Source organism: Populus trichocarpa, chromosome 9, assembly GCF_000002775.5.
Source record: "Populus trichocarpa isolate Nisqually-1 chromosome 9, P.trichocarpa_v4.1, whole genome shotgun sequence".
Lineage (NCBI taxonomy): Eukaryota > Viridiplantae > Streptophyta > Magnoliopsida > Malpighiales > Salicaceae > Populus > Populus trichocarpa.
Genome location: NC_037293.2, coordinates 6,540,151 through 6,556,983, shown reverse-complemented (window position 1 = coordinate 6,556,983; position 16,833 = coordinate 6,540,151). Strand labels below are relative to the sequence as shown.

The 16,833-nt window shown below is 34.4% G+C and overlaps 2 protein-coding genes across 5 annotated transcripts; one reads left to right on the top strand and one right to left on the bottom strand.

The window, feature by feature from the left end:
• Nucleotides 1-2,164: 2,164 nt before the first annotated feature.
• On the top strand, nt 2,165-5,176 carry LOC7475050 (cucurbitadienol 11-hydroxylase). The gene is made up of 9 exons (XM_002313250.4): nt 2,165-2,828; nt 2,944-3,274; nt 3,381-3,530; nt 3,632-3,880; nt 3,978-4,067; nt 4,191-4,269; nt 4,361-4,467; nt 4,595-4,722; nt 4,857-5,176. The coding sequence occupies exons 1-9, from the start codon at nt 2,629-2,631 to the stop codon at nt 4,945-4,947; spliced, it is 1,425 nt and encodes a 474-aa protein (XP_002313286.1). The 5' UTR covers nt 2,165-2,628; the 3' UTR covers nt 4,948-5,176.
• A 2,978-nt stretch (nt 5,177-8,154) lies between these two features.
• LOC7475051 (transcription factor bHLH130) lies at nt 8,155-11,612 on the bottom strand. Of its 4 annotated transcripts, none has more exons than XM_024607942.2 (8): nt 11,436-11,612; nt 11,003-11,107; nt 10,251-10,848; nt 9,265-9,548; nt 8,999-9,172; nt 8,820-8,885; nt 8,658-8,726; nt 8,155-8,557 (listed from the first exon to the last, which is right to left on the bottom strand). In XM_024607942.2, exons 3-8 carry the CDS (start codon nt 10,828-10,830, stop codon nt 8,486-8,488), a joined length of 1,245 nt encoding a protein of 414 aa, XP_024463710.1. In that variant the 5' UTR covers nt 10,831-10,848; nt 11,003-11,107; nt 11,436-11,612; the 3' UTR covers nt 8,155-8,485. The 4 variants fall into 4 exon arrangements, with proteins under 4 accessions (XP_024463710.1, XP_002314023.1, XP_024463709.1 ...); XM_002313987.4 differs by having other exon boundaries at nt 9,265-9,569; nt 11,436-11,611; XM_024607941.2 differs by lacking the exon at nt 11,003-11,107 and having other exon boundaries at nt 9,265-9,569; nt 11,436-11,611.
• Nucleotides 11,613-16,833: the final 5,221 nt, after the last annotated feature.

Sequence of the window (16,833 nt, the reverse complement as noted above, 5' to 3'; positions counted from 1 at the left end):
TTATTTTTAAATTATTTTAATATATTATATCAAAAATAATAACTATTATATTTTCAAATTCGATATTATTACATTTCAGATATTTACCTAGATAGGATTTGTGGGCCAGCCCCATGATGAGTGGATGCATAAATCATGGTCTGCTATCAATTACCTTTTGGACTGGGGCTCTAAGCAAGATGTATCACAGCTTTTTCAACCTTTTTTTAAGTCAATGACTAAAATAACCTTTTTCCTGTCCGTTTATGAAACCTTTTTCTCCGTTACCCATGTTTATCCACACCACCTTCTCCGTTGCCCACACAAATCTGCATTACCGCCGCTGCTGAGTTTGTATGGGAACGACAATTAAGGTCAATGCGAAGGGGAAGAGGAGGGAAGAAGATGGGAGGGGCAGAGGAGAGAGAACGTGGCAGGTGTGTTTTAAAACAGCAACCAAAGCAAGTGTTTGGGTCTGCTGTTGCGGCTGCGGTTAGAATTAAAAGTTATTTTAAAGCGTTTGGTTAATATTAACCACACTTTTTTTCACGTGGCCCCACTTCAAAACTGAGGACCAACCTCAGTTTGTGAAAAGCAATTTACAATTGCTTTTCGTTGCTGTGTTCTCCTCTTTCTCACCAACACTGTATAAATTTAATTAACATTGCAAAACTTTCCCGGCGCTCATCCTCCCCTCTGTTCCCAAATTACTGCCATTAACTTGAAGGTTTTCAGGAAAACTAGACTTTTGACAAGTGGCAAGATTCAATGTCTTCAAAAAAGATAAAGGAGCTTCAAACACTAGCAACTTTCTCATCAGCTCCACCAACAAAACGATGGTTCCCCTTTCCTTGGATGATGGCCACACAATTGATGTTATGGCCATGAATATGAGGGCGAGCAATTTCATGCCAGGATTCCTTGTCTGTGAGAGAAGCACTGTTTTGCCATGGAGCAAAAATACGAGTTGTCTGAAATGAAGACTATTTGTTAAAAGTGACTGAAGTAACCTGTTTTTGTTTTACTTTTGTTTTAATAATGGTATTACTAAAATAACCTCTAAAAAAAAACCTTTGTGTGCAGAGGCCGTGTCGTAATTTTCTTTTTACATGAATATTTAAATTGCTTGAATACCTTTAGGATCGAATTTTTTATTTTACCCCTCAAACTCCCTTTTTTGTTTTAATATTTTTTACAGTTACTTGCATTACCTGGACTATCACTAATTTATTTTTTTATTTTAATTTTAGTTTTTATTTTAATTAATATAATTTTTTTTATGTTTTTCTTTTCAAATAGTTTGATGAGACACTGAAAAACTTTTATTAATATACAAGAATTATTCAATTCGTTATGTAATCATAATTATAAAACAATAATATTTTACCATAATATATATATATATATATATATATATATATATATATATATATATATATATATGTCATTTGAGATAATTTTACAATCAAACCTCATACAAAAAGAATATTAACTAAATATAAAAAACTGTTTTTTTCCAACTACAATTTTAACCGCAGTTTTAACCAAATACGTTAAACTTTAAAACTAACCTCACAAAAAACATTTTTTATTAAATTTTTTTTTTTATTAATGCTTTAAAGCGTGTTTGTTTACGCGATAACAATTACGTTTAGAATAAACAACAATTTTAATGCATGATTGATTAAAGTGGCAAACAATGTTTTTAGTTTATGGGACGCACCAAAAATTGCATAGAAACACGGGTCGGGGAAAAGCAAGATATACCTGTTTTATCGACACTGTTCACTGTTTAACTAAAGACCATTTTTTATATATTTTTTTCAACAAAAGAATTACGTTAATTCATATATTTTTATGGAGTGAATTTGATTCTTGTACAAGGCAATTATTGGTTCAGGCCAACTCATCCAACATTTCGTCAATTTTGATTTTAATTGACCAAAATCAAGAACACAAGGGGTAAAACCAAAAGGCACTGCTCTACATGTTTTTTCCTTTTACTTTCTTTTTCATTGGTGGAGAGAAGAAAGCAGCCTTTACCACCGACTACTGTTTTTTTTTTTTTTTGAAAAAACAGTACCGATGGAAAGGGACGTATCTCTCCCGTGGCCTTTGAAGAAGACGATCGTTTGCTATAAACAAAGAGGGTAAAAGGATGGTTTTTGCCTCTCTTTTATTTTCATTTCGATTCCATGACTGCTTTTTTTCTTTTTCTACAACGCCTAGTGCAAGTTTACATTGACTAGAATTGGTGCTAAAAAGTCAAGAATTCAACCTCAAATTAACCTACCTGCATTTTTGTCCTCCTTCACGACTTGAACGTTTATATTGTTTTTTTATTTTATGTTGGTCAAATTAATTTAGTTTCTACGAACATCCTCAGTTGCCTTAATTAAAATAAAGCACCTGAGGATTTAATCCGTTGATAATAGATATTTTCTTTCACTACTTGTTTAATTCTAAACCAAGTCTGTGGTCGCTGTTTTCGAACAAGTCTAGGCTTACTACAGAACTGGTGTTGTATTTAAGGCTTGTGGTGACCCAACTCTCCATTCACCTCTTCACTTCTATCACTGTCTCTTTATCTCTCCTTCTCTAGCTTGCATCCATTGCCGCAAGAGGGCGGGGGAGAGAAAGAGCAAAAGGATGTGGGCAATTGGATTGGTTGTTGTCGCATTGGTTGTGGTATACTATAGTCATTTGATTAGCAAATGGAAGAATCCTAAAATTGACGGGGTTCTCCCTCCAGGCTCCATGGGCTGGCCCCTCATCGGAGAAACTCTGCAGTTCATTATTCCTGGAAGATCTCTAGACCTCCATCCATTCGTCAAGAAAAGGATGCAAAAGTACGTAATATGCCATAGTCTGTGGATTGTGAGAAAGAAACAAAGTCCATGCGTTTACTTGCTTGCTTATTAATTTCACTACCAACGAATTGATATATGAATTCCCTTGTTTCAGGTATGGACCGATCTTTAAAACCAGCTTAGTTGGTAGGCCTATCATTGTGTCCACTGACTATGAAATGAACAAGTACATCTTGCAACATGAAGGAACTCTGGTTGAGCTATGGTATTTGGATTCATTTGCCAAGGTTTTCGCTCTTGAGGGTGAAACGAGGGTGAACGCCATCGGCAAAGTTCACCGATACTTGAGAAGCATAACTTTGAACCACTTTGGCGTTGAGAGCCTGAAGGAATCATTGCTTCCTAAAATAGAAGACATGCTGCACACCAGCTTAGCAAAGTGGGCTACTCAAGGACCTGTTGACGTCAAACAAGTTATTTCAGTTGTGAGTACACCATTTTCAGCTGGCACACTAGTATTAATTAACATTTTCTAAATCTAATGCATGCGTCTGCTTAATTATAACCTGCTTCTTCTTTTTCTGGCTGTAGATGGTTTTCAATTTTACTGCGAACAAAATATTTGGTTATGATGCTGAAAACTCGAGAGAGAAGCTAAGTGAGAATTACACAAGGATCTTGAACAGTTTCATCTCCTTGCCCTTGAATATCCCTGGCACTTCCTTCCACCAGTGCATGCAGGTAAACAGAGGAGTCCCTCAAACATCCCTTGAAGTTTTTATTTTAATTTCTACTCATCAGGAATTGGGATTCATCGATAACATGTCTTTCTTTTGATTCAGGACCGAGAGAAGATGTTGAAAATGTTGAAGAATACACTGATGGAGAGACTCAACGATCCATCAAAGCGTCGGGGAGATTTTCTTGATCAAGCCATTGATGATATGGAGACAGAGAAGTTCTTGACAGTGGATTTCATCCCCCAACTCATGTTCGGGATCTTATTTGCCAGCTTCGAATCTATGTCAACCACTCTAACTCTAACATTCAAGTTTCTTTCAGAGAACCCCCGAGTAGTTGAGGAATTAGCAGTATGTGTTCACTCACACCTATTATCAATTCTTTTTTAAGCTTCCAAATTAAAAATGCCACTCTGTTCACACCCGCACGCACTAATTGTTTCATCAGGCTGAGCACGACGCAATTGTGAAGAACAGAGAAAATCCAAACTCCCGCCTCACTTGGGAAGAGTACAGATCGATGACTTTTACCCAAATGGTTAGCTTCCACGTTCTTGAAAATGGTCCTTTTGTGTTACAATTTTACATCAATATTTCGACTCCCTTTTTTTTAAGATGAATCTTTTTTATCCTCATGGAATATGTGGTCAATCATCCACAGGTCGTCAATGAAACACTTAGAATTTCCAACATCCCACCTGGTCTGTTCCGAAAGGCATTGAAAGATTTCCAGGTCAAAGGTATGCCCCCAAAACCAATTCTTAATTCAACATTTCTATGCTTTCCTTTTCCAAACTGTTCAATCTAATGGATTGCTTGTGAAATTTCCAGGATACACTGTTCCAGCTGGTTGGACAGTAATGATTGTTACTCCTGCTATTCAATTAAATCCTGAGACATTCAAGGATCCAGTTACATTCAACCCATGGCGGTGGAAGGTGAGAAATTCTTCCTTCACAATATCTCTGGGAGGATTAAAATCGATTCACTGTCACAATCATTTATACGCTTGCCATTCCTGCTCTTAATTGATATAGACATATATTTTTTAATTCCTTACAACAGGAACTTGACCAAGTTACCATTTCCAAAAACTTCATGCCATTCGGTGGCGGCACAAGGCAATGCGCCGGGGCGGAGTACAGCAAGCTGGTCTTGTCGACTTTTCTTCATATCTTGGTCACCAAATACAGGTAGATTTGATTTTTTTCTCTTGATAGGCGTCATACTTGAACGTTGAGGTGACTACTACATGGAATATATTTTTTATCACGGAGGTTCTTTTGTTAACTGTTGGGTTTTTTTTTTTTTTTTTTTGTAATGCCAGGTTTACCAAGGTCAAGGGAGGAGACGTATCTCGCACTCCTATCATTTCATTTGGCGATGGCATCCAGATTAAGTTTACAGCCAAGAACTGAAGTAGTTTTTTCCCCTTACCTCTGGAAGTGCATGTTCTTAATCACCTTTTCTTATGCACTTGTTATAAGCAAATAGAAAATAATAGTGATCCTTCCTCGTCAATGAAAGAGTCTCAAACCTCACACCGTGAAGAGGACGAAGTTAACCTTTTATGTAGAATATTACATGAACTTTCTTGTATAAGCAAAAAGTGTTCAAGAAATGCAATAAAGAATATCTTTCCCATCTGATTCAGCTTTTTATATATATATATTTGCAAGTTATGTTAATTAAATAGAGCATGCAAATTCTTGAGGGTGTCTCCTACTTCATTAGCACCAATATAAACCGAGGTAAATGACCGTGGTTATGACTGTTCTGTTTATTTTTGTATTTTACTAGATCTAAAAATGGATGGATTGGTTTGATTTGAGATTTTGCTACTAAGAACTATTCTACTTATTAGTGTACTTTTTTTCGGGTAATTATATCCTGTTTTTTTTATGTTTTAATAGTGTTTTTAAAAAAAATTAAATTTTTTTATTTTTTAATTAAAAATTAATATTTTTTGGTATTTTTAAATCATTTTGATGCTCTGATATCAAAAATAATTTTTAAAAATAAAAAAATATTATTTTAATATATTTTCAAATAAAAAATATTTTAAAAAATATCAATATCTATATTAACTGACACAGTAAAAAACAAACACCACCAAAACTTGAAACACAAACAAAAGAGAGCTAAAGCGAGTGTATCTCCATGTATTACAACACTTTAGGCTTTCAATCTATTTGCGGGCCAGGTTTGATTAGAGTACTATTACAGAGCAGGGATTTCGTGCCACCTCATCATTTCCCGTTTGCTTATGAGTCCAGTGGGAATCCTGCATAAAAAAAGCTTCAAACAGTGGTATAAAGTATCACTTTATTATTACACATTATATTAACAAAAACAAAAATGCATTGTGTAGAACAATATGATGTGAAAGGTCATAAAATAATCACAATGATAATTTAAAAATAATCACAATTCATATATACTTTTTTATACGTGAATCTAACATACATAAGTTTTTTTAAAAATTTCCTTACGAGAATAAAATATATATCTAGTTATTTTAATGTATAGTTTTTATACAATCTTCTCAGAATAATTAATTTTTTATTTTTGCATACAGTGTGTAAGAATTATCAAGACATAATCTTTTGCTCTTTTTTTTTTAAATTAAAACTTGCTCTATTTTTCAAATCATGATAAATTTTTATTAAAATAACCATGCCATGAATTAAAAAATATGTCTTTTAATTAATAAAATACATAAACAAAGAAATTTAATTTTAGCATGAGATATTTTTGAAAAAAATTCATAAAAAAACTATTTGCCGGGACTCGATTGTGTTGATAATGTTTTGAAGAAAAAAACTCCTTTTTATATTAAATATGCATTATTCAATACTTTATTTTGAAAGTAACTTGCTCTTTATGCATCGTAAAGTAATCTCTATATAGAGTAAGTAAAACGGATAAGGGATACGTATCAAATTTTTGTTTTTTGGATAAAAAGTCTTAAAATTTGCAGATTGAAATAGAAACTGCGCGAACAGTTCAGCTAGGGGTGACTATATGGGCTCTGGGCAACGGCAAATGTACAGAAATGTCATTCCATCGGCGGGACACCACCAGTTAGTCGATAAATAATCATTTTAAGGGGGGGAGTGGCCTGCAAAGTATCCGTCACACTGACGAGCTGAATGAAATATTGTCGTCTATTTCACAGATGATTTAGCTTGTGTTTCTCATGGGTGCCCCTCCCATCTAGATTTTCGTTTTTCACGTTCGACTTGGTAAATATATGTACAGTAACTGTTTAGTACTGAGATTCATTTATATTTTCAGGATTCTTGTCTCACAACTCCTCCACTACCGCCTCATTCCAAACTCCTTAAATCTCAGGATAACGTCGAAGAAATATTTTCAGCTTAACCCAACTCATCTCTCAATTCCCACCATCGATGATCTCTTCATCCAGAGAATTACCTGTACTGTGCAATCTAGCTGATCATTTCTGTGTGATCGGAGTACACAAAGCACACCTTGCACAATGGCAGCTTAGTTTTCACATATCCTTTCCTCACACAAGTTAATTATTACCACACTTTGTATCACACAACCACCGGACAGCACATATTATTTAGATGTGAGATTTGAAGATCAAACGAAACTAGGGTTTCTAAACCATATCATTACAAGGAAGAAAAAAAGTGCGCGCTTAAGGTTTTTTGACGCCGGACATCGAGAGACATTGTATGCGAGACCTACTTAAAACGGTTGAGTTTATTGTTTGTTTAGACGTGAGTACATAAAATTGTTTGTTTTATTTTTGTTTTTGTTTTGTGGGTTTATTATTTGTCTAGTTTATCTTTTGTACTCTGTTTTCCCCCCCCCCCTTTATATAGATTTTTTTTACTCTTTATTAATAGCTGGAGGGAGGATGAGAAGATCGTGTTATATATTTATTTATTTTTAAGAATTCTAATACAGTTTAATTAATTAATAGGCATTAAAACTCATTGAGAAAAGATAATTCAATGTGGTTTCCATGATGATTAATAATAAATTAAATTTTTTTAAATGGGATAGGAATGAGAAATATGATAGGCTTGCTACTATGATTGATTTTAAGGAAATTTAATTCTTTATATTTTTCGACCTATAAAGGTTTTTTCTTATTGAAAAAAAAAATGGCTATGGTGAAATGGATTCACGAGTAATGACAAGGCCGAAGTTCTACCATCACTGAAGTCCACCAGAGACCACAACTAGACAGCGAAACGAAAGAGGGAAGAGGAAGGGTGGCAATTAGCCCAAACCTGCAAGATAAAATTAGCCCAAGCTACGTGATAAGTTTTTATCTTTTGTTTTGGGTAAACGATGGCCCTAACACCAACCCAGAGAACTAATTACAGTTTCTAGGCTCGATAAAGCTCATTATCATTTTAGATGAGCAGAAACTGGCTGCAAAGTTAAAATTCAAAGAAGTTTCCAGTCATCTGCCCTCTCTAATTTTAAAATCTTAAATTTAATGGTTGGTTAACTTCAAACCCAGTCTAGTCTTTTTAGATCACCAAATGGAACCTTTGGACTTTAAGACCGGTATGATTTCATATTAAGAAACAATGTGGTGTTTTTAAGACCGAAGGCTAAAAGAGGTATGACTGACAGAGTTGTAAGAGCAAATGCAACTCTTCTGGCGTTTTGTTTTGAGAAATTGACAGATAATGCAAGAACAATGGCCCAGCTCAACAGATCAAAAGTTACATACAGGAAAATACAAACAGAAGAAGAGCTGTAGATCGATCATTTTGAAAGGGCATTGCTTTCGGTAGAATGCCGAGGCCAGCACTACAAAATATTACAGAGAAAAGCGATATCAAATTATCCTTAAAGCTCACTGTCTCCTGATACCTATTATTTTACAGTAGATCAAAACTAGGTAGCTATGTGCTTGTTTTTTGTCTTGCCATTGTCCTAGTGCTATCTGTACAGAAACTAAAATCAAGCTGAGGGACTTGAATAGTGCTTCTGTTTACTAGAACACGTGCACTTCGCTTTAGTATCCGTGAGGGTCTGCAAAAAAAAAGAGATTTTTGGTAAAGGAAGATAGAGATACTTGAAACATGAAAGATCATGTGAATTTGATTGATGATTAGTATCTTTTGTATGTTACCTTTACTTGTTTCTGTAGATCTTTAATGTGCTCAACTGCCAAATCTAACATATCTGCCGTGTTTGTTTGCTGTCCAAGAAGAAATTGATAATTGTTTAGCATATATCTCTAATGTCAATTTGAATTACTGTTTGAGAATGACATATCTAGAGTCAGAACTACCTTGTCCATGTTCGGGAAAAGTTCTTGCAATTTTCTCATTCTTTCACTAATCCGAGTTCTTCTTACCTGCAATATACACCCAAGAAAAGCTTTTTATTAGTTGATTACGGGTTTCCTAAATAACAAGGAAAGGCCATCGATACCATGGCTAAATCAACTAATTGCCATCAGGGACATACCCTCTCTGCTATGCTTCGTGGGTGGGTAGCGAAACCTCTTTTGGCTCGAATCTTACATGGGACAGAATTGCCTTGAAAATCCAAAAACTTCTCGATGGTAGCCGTTTCTGAAAGAGTCTTGGGCAAGCTCAAGTGGTGAGTCAAACCAGTCACACGGTTTCCAGAATTTCCATCCTGATGGAGAATTATAATACCATTATCATTTTAACAAAGCATAAGCAGAATGAAGAAAAGCTACAAATTTATCTGCATGCTGCAAATGATACCTGATTGTCCAGTGTGTTTAGGCCAGAAAACATGTTCCCATCATTATCCCTCTGTCTCTTAAGACCACTCAGAGAAGCACCGTCCCAAGAATCACTAGTGAACCTAGACATGTACCTTGCCTCGCTAACATCGCCTTCTGGACTCCTCCCACCAATACATTCTTCTCCAATTTCAGCAATCTGAGGCAACATCCTTTGCCCTGATGAGAAGTTCACATGCCTTCTTAACTTATTAGTTGGACTAGCTTCTCCATTCGTACCATTTCCAGCTCTGAAGCTGCCACCTTCTCTCATTACAACAAAGCCTGTTAACCATTAAGAGTTATTCAGCAATGAATCAATCTTGAGGAGATGAACATTAGATAATTTATTAGTCGTAGACATTGAACTAAAGATTAAAAGGAAACATATTCAATAACCAAATTATAAGCAGACCTGCTCAATTTGTCATCAAAATTAATGGTTTGGGACGGATCATTTAACATAATTCATTTGCAATGACCAATTTTGTTCCAGAACTCTGCTCGGTTCTCTGTTTCTTTCACCGACAACATGAGTGATTCAATGAGAAGAAAAGAAATGGGAAACATTTCAAAAGTCAACCTTGTATAAAGTAAAACTTTTGAGATCCCTTCAACTTTCCGGCCAAAGAAAGTGCAACAAATCCAGGAAGAGACCACAACATGTTTGATTACTGAGAAAGTGAAGAAAAAGGTAGAGTGTCTATTCTCCTTTCTTCAAAAATTTGATCTTTTTCATTTTTTTCAACTTGACAAAACCAAAAGCCATTTAACAGACTACTTCAATTTTTAGACAATTTTCTTTTCCTGAAATTGATGACACTGATCAACATAAAAAACACAACACAAGGTTCTGACTACATTTCTCAAATTTAATAAGGCGATTTTCATGGAAAAAATTCATTAATTAGAAATATAGAAATTCAAGAGAGAGAGAGAGAGAGAGAGAGAGGAAAAGAGCCATACCATTGTCAACGCCAAGGTCGGAGAAAAGTCCAGCTGGAGAGCTGTTTTGCCTAGCAAGATTAGATCCGTTCGCGGTACTCATCTTAGTTGCTTGCATAGAATTCTCTAAAGCCATTGAACTCATAACATTGAATGCGCTATCCATAGAATTCCCAACACTCACTGAATTGTCAGTAACCAAATTATGCCCTGGTAAACTTTGATAAACCATCTCCGAATCTCCTCCTTCTTGCTTTATCGCTGGTCTCTCTCCAAATTCTTGCAGATTTTGAGAACTGGAATCACCAGAACCATTACATGATGACATAAACCTTGCCAACATGGTATCCATTTCAGGGCTTGAAGATCGAAGATACCGATAATCCCCGCTTTCGATGCCACCACCATCATGGCCACTTGTACCATTCACAAGGCTCTCCAGGATTGAGCTTGGCGCAGAGCGATAACGCATCAGACCAGAATTTTGCTGGATTTGTTGCTGTTGTTGATGGTAGTGATAGGGATTTAAATCCATGAATTCTTGACTCTTTCTCAATTCTCCATCTGAATACTTGAAACTAGAACTGTACAAAAGATTCATGTCTTCTTTTGAGGATCCCTGCAAGCCACCAATACCATACATCATTGATCAATTTAATCGCTAATTGATTTCTTTTTGGCTCGGCTTAATTAAATTGTTGATAAAAAAACACGAGAACCAGATTTAAGCACTTCTAAATAGTGAATTGCTTTGCTTGCAGCAGTGCTCAGACCTCTAAACTTGGCTTAAACTTCAGAGTTGCTTGCCCTTCAATATATGGAATATAAAACCCAAGAAAGATCAACTTTTCCTTCAAAGTAAGTCCAACCCGAAAGATCTACAGAAAAAAATCAACAAAAATTACATCTCAGAAAAAACCCAGAGCTTGCATCTACACAGCTATAATTGGTCAACTCTTGCTTAACATACAATTCAGGAACCCAAAAAGGCAGCTTCTTAAATGTTGGATAATACTAGGACATGTAAATATGACAAGAACAGAAAACCAAGTTTGCTTTAGCTCAGAATATTTCTTGATTCAGGTTCACGTGCATTGAAAGTGGCATCAAAGCAAAGGAAGCCTCAAGAGGGAAAAGACAGGCAGCATACATAGTGCAGTCTTGACTCAAATTAAACACCGCTTTTGAGTACTATCAGGAAAGTACCTCAGCTTTTTTCTGGGTCTTTATCCAAAATCACAGTCGTTTCGTTTTTACCTGCAAAACACAGAAATTAACAACAACAAGAAACCAAAGACAAACTCAGAGAGAGAGAGAGTGTCTTGCAGGAGTTGAGCAATCTTGTAGCCTTGTTCCTGTCTCTCCACATGGTATATTTATGAACCATTTTGCTACATCATAGCACTCACTTTTTTATATAATTTCATTAATGCCATTCGGTGATGTCATCTGATCCTGGATTCATGACATGGACTCGTGGCCGTTGACCAAACTAGCCTGATGGTTATTGAAATTATTAATATTCAGTTTTGTTTATTGATTTATTGGTTAAGGATTTTTTTTTCAAATCTTGAAATTAGCATTTCGAATAATTAATTAAATCCTTTTAATGTTTCAATCATTTAGAAAAGAAAAAAAAAAGCTTAATCTTGATTAATGTTTAAACTTATCTAAAGCTGTCTCTTACCTTTAAAAAAAGTTTCAGTGATTTTATTTTATTTTATTTTATTTGGTTTTAGGGTTTTTGACAATGTTATCCAGTGAGGCTTAAAAAAGGTATAGCGTGCTTTCGACTCTAGTATGACATGGAGAGACAAGTCAGTGGATGTGTGCTGCTGTGACTGTGGGGGCATGAAACGTGGCGTAGCAGATGGCGTGGCTGCCTTTTGGCTATGGGTCAAGGGAAGAGGCAAGTGGCTCGGCTAAGTTAGATGTGCCCACCTCTTTTGGAGGCCTAAATGTGAGAGTTGTTTAGTTTAATTAGCCAGCTAATGGGATGTTTAAACTAATTAACTAGCCTGGGAGTTTCTTGATTAATTTATCATTAAAGAAATACAAGTTGATAATTTCTTTTTTCCATGAAATATTATTGGTTTTTATTTTATAAATAAACATTTTAGTTGCTAACAAGTTGATTATTGATATATGAAAATGAAAATATTAGTAAAATAAAACAGCTAATGCTGGTTTTGTTCTATACATTTAATATTAGTTTCTTTGCACAATGATGAAGCTATCAAGTCGAAAGAGTTGAAATTAAACTTTATTTTAAAATATTCAATGATTGGAAAAATAAAATAGTCTATTTTACACGCTAAAAATAATATTGTTATTATTTAATTAATTTGATTAAATACAGAGTTTATTTTTATTATAGTAACGTTGTTTTTAAAATATTTTTTAATTAAAAATATATTAAAATAATATTTTTTTATATTTTAAAATTTATCTTTGACATTAACCTATAATATAAAAAATAATTTAAAATAAATAAATAAATAAATTTTTTATATTGGTAAATATACTCAGGATGAAAATTTCGGAGTCATGTCAATACGTTGACTCGTCCTCAGCCGCAATTGCAACAGTGGCTGCTCCGGAGAAATGTAAAGGTAAAGGACCATTTTGTCCTCCGACTGTAACGTGATACTCGGCTAGGTCTCCAAACAAATATGTATTTCCAATTACATCACTAGTCTATCAGAGAATACCCAACTAACCCCTAGCATTCCGATTTATAACAAAAACCACGTCATTTTAAGACAAATCAGTCCTCGTCTTTTATGACTTTAAAGGCAAAAAAATTAAGATGACGGTTAATTGGATAACGTCGTCTAGTAGTAGATGGGAACTCAATTGAGATTCCCTTTTGTTTTGGGACAAATGAGAATTGAATGATAATTGAGGGAAAATATGTCATTAATTTTAGCAATGAAAAAGAATTTCCTTTTTGTGGTACTAAATTTGTTATTTATGACTTTATTTTTCAGAAACACAAGTTATGTAAAATATTTTTTTCTTGCAAATTTAAAATTTAGAGTAATCATTCAATGAATTAATTTTTTTTGGATATTCAAGATCATATACCATATAAATCATAAATTATTAGTAATAATTTAGTACCTTTTTATAAAGTAATGACTTCACTATTAAAAAGTATATATTGGAAACTAAAAGGCATGGCAAGTATAGATAATAATCCCTATTTCATGAGTTAGATTCTCTACAACATATTATTATATTGTAAAATAATATAAAATCTGAACCGAACGATTTTTGTGTAGTCCTTATTATCATTGTTATTTTGAAAACATAAAAAAATTAAATTTAAAATTATAAAGTGATTAAGACATGTTTAATGTGGTCATATTATTCATTATAGATAGTAGTGGAATGGGAATGACACCATTTCTTTTGTCCTCAAATGTTGTAATTATGAGAAGTTGGGGTCAAAGTAAACTTATTTAAGACAGTTATTTTAAGACAAAATTTTAATATTTTTTTGACAAGAATATATAAATTAAAAAACATATGGAAACGATTAAAATTAAAATATCAAAAAAGTATTTTAAAGCTAAAAGAATTTAAAAATATTGTTGGACCGTAGTTACCGACAAAACTTTCAGCGTGTAATATTTTCCTGTAAAAACATAAAAAAATAATCTATGCAAAACTGTCTTCGCACGTGGTTTATGGGATTTTTCTACATAGTGGTTACTTTGAAGGCATTAAATATCAATTCCCTTCAATGTGAACATATTGTGTATAAATATTGACTCTTCCCAGGAGTTGAACCATCGGAGCCAAGTCATTTTTAAATAAATAAAAAACCCTTTCGGTGAATGCATCAGAGATTCGGGAATAGAGACAAGCTGAACAGAGTCTCTTTCCTTCATATTTGTCAAGAAATTAAGAAAACCCTAATTGTTTTGTCCAACAATAATCATCATGTACCGAGCTGGATTGTGTTTTATGATATTATTCTAGCCTTTCAATGACTGGCAATATTGACCATAGCCAGGGTAGCTGTGCCCACCACTTAATTCAAATTCACACATGGCTACAGGAAGGCTGCGAACAATGTAAGCAATCAAATATTATTTGATGAATTTAAGTAGATTAACTGTAATCAAATTCCTTAGAATTAGTTGACTTGTAAGAAGTCCACCCTCATGTCGACAAGGTTTATCCTCTTGGGGTGGACAGGCCTTCGACCATCTCAACTAAGTCAAATGACATAAATGGTCAGTACTGCTACGTACTGAAAATGAACAAAAAAAAAAACACTAAAAAAACAAGGTTAAGGAATGAAAACTATTGTCAAAATGGATGTTCAAATATATAGAAAAGGCATGAAAATTAAATAATTTTTTTAATAACTTCCATGGGTTAGCTAGTCGAATTAAAGAAGATCCTTTCATTCTTGATTTTTTCTAGTTAAACTTGCATATATTTTAAAATTAATGTACTAGACTAATGCACAAAATAGATTTTTAAGATTGTCTGAAAAGAATACTTAGTCCAAATCAATGCATGAATGATATAGGATATTTTAACCATAAAAAAAATAAATCACTAAAAAAACAATAAAGAAGATATTACAAGCAACTGATAAATGTTCTCTTCTGAAAGGGAAAAGGGACTGTTCCAGTGGATAGAAGGCAGGAAGAATTTGGCCATTCCGATGCTTTCACTAAAGAATTATTCCCGACGAGCGGACGAGCTGGCGATCCAGTATGACCGTCAAGGTTGAGCATCTCTTCTCTATTCCTTGGTCCCTACCCCGCTTGGCCTCGTCATGTCAGCTTCGGCGTGTAACCTAACTAACCTTTCTTGTTACTGTAATTTCTCTTCAACAAAATCATAATTTGCAACTATCTTCCAAAACAGGTTAGCGTAGCGCTGCTGAACATGATCAGCTAAGAACTTGCCTTGGTTTTCAATTCATCGATCCTAATTTCACTTTTATTTAATTATCTGGGAAATTTCTTTCTCGTTGTCTTGCTGTAAATTCTAGCAGGAAATAAACCTACTTGAGAAGCACGTGACCCAGCAATCTTCACTGATGATTTTCATGAAAAACCCATCATGGAACCGGTCTCTATAATTGATTAATTTTGTGCTGTTTATGTCCCTTTCCTTTTGAAAGCCAAATCGTAAATCACTCCCGCCAACCAATGACCCGAAATGAGCCTCATTAGACGTTAGGAAGCTTGTGGTTCTCAGTTCTCACCAACACTGACCTAAAACTGGCATTTTGGGGGTCACTGATTGGAGCACCACATAAATGCACTTTCATCTATCCGTCCCCTCTTATCAGACGGGGTAGCTGTTCTTGATAAAAATAAATAAAAAAGGTACGATCTTGTTAATTGGAATCTTTCTATATATATATATATATATCGTGTGTGTGTGTGTTTGTGTGGAATCAAATAAATACTTTGTTCTCAAATGCCAAAGCATCAGGGACGAATCTACGATTTAGATGGAAGTAAAGAATAATATTTTAGAAAGAAAGAAGAAAAATCTTTTCACTATTGTTCTTTTATTCTTCTATTGTGCAAGAACCTTTTATTTTCTTCCCCTTTTGGTACTAGATAAGCACATTTTAAGCCCGCTAATTAATTTGGACAAACTATAATGTGATAAAAGGGCAACTCCTTATCTTAGGACCCTTTGTTTATGATCAGCTAGCTGTGCTCTAGCTGGTGGAAAGAGGGGCAAAAGTTCAGTATGATATAAATAATCCACAACTGTAAAATGGGATAAAAAGCAAACCCTACTTTATTGTGTGATTTGCCCCAAACATAAGGTTGTGGAGTAATTTATTCGGGAAAATCTGGACATGTATCAACCCAATCCACCTCTTAATTGGTGGTTGCTTCAGTTTGGATTGTACATATGGTCTGTATGGCTTAATGCATGGTGCCTTTTGTGTTCATGCGTTCTTTTAATCCGAGTCTTTAAAAGTGAATGACCATTAATGGCTGTGAAGTTATCAGTTAATATTTACTGTAAGAAAATAAAAAAGAAAAACCATAATATTCTTTAGAATGTGAAAGAATCCAACAATAATGCCTCTAAAATCTGCAGCAACTACAATCTAGGTATACTGATATGCGCACAGACCGGAATATCCGAACCTATGATTCGTTCTTAACTGTCCTTCGGTGCACTGTTTGTCCATGAATTGGCCATTTTAACAAAATAAAATCGTTTTGCTTCTATAGAGTTCTAGTAAAACAGAAAAAAGTTCTGTGTATCAAAGAAAGAAAAGAAAGACTCTGCTATCTGTGGTTCAAGTGAGGATTTTCGCTGGTAAATAATTTCAAGGAATATGCTAGTATAATGGGAAAAGCATGAAGAGAAAGGAACAAGCTTTTCGCGTTAAATAGCAAAAACCATAAAAAAACGAAGGAAAAAAGGTAGCAGCTGTTTGTTCTGTGGAGGGAAACAGAGACACGTGAGTGTATTTTCGCCTCGATGTTTGGTTATTCACTCCAAGATTAAGCTTTTTAAGGTACTCTGACGAATAAGTTCCTGCCTCGAAAAGAGGAGTTTTGCAAGAACCTCGGGTGCTCTGATATTAATTAATCTTAATTTG

Coding starts and splice junctions, on each gene's coding strand:
- LOC7475050 (XM_002313250.4), top strand. CDS start 2,629: ATGTGGGCAATTGGATTGGTTGTTGTCGCATTGGTTGTGGTATACTAT. Junction 3,881..3,977: donor GAGTAGTTGAGGAATTAGCA/GTATGTGTTCAC, acceptor TTGTTTCATCAG/GCTGAGCACGACGCAATTGT. Junction 4,270..4,360: donor GAAAGATTTCCAGGTCAAAG/GTATGCCCCCAA, acceptor TGAAATTTCCAG/GATACACTGTTCCAGCTGGT.
- LOC7475051 (XM_024607940.2), bottom strand. CDS start 10,875: ATGATGTATGGTATTGGTGGCTTGCAGGGATCCTCAAAAGAAGACATG. Junction 9,570..10,250: donor CGACCTTGGCGTTGACAATG/GTATGGCTCTTT, acceptor AATGGTTAACAG/GCTTTGTTGTAATGAGAGAA. Junction 9,173..9,264: donor TAAACACACTGGACAATCAG/GTATCATTTGCA, acceptor ATTCTCCATCAG/GATGGAAATTCTGGAAACCG.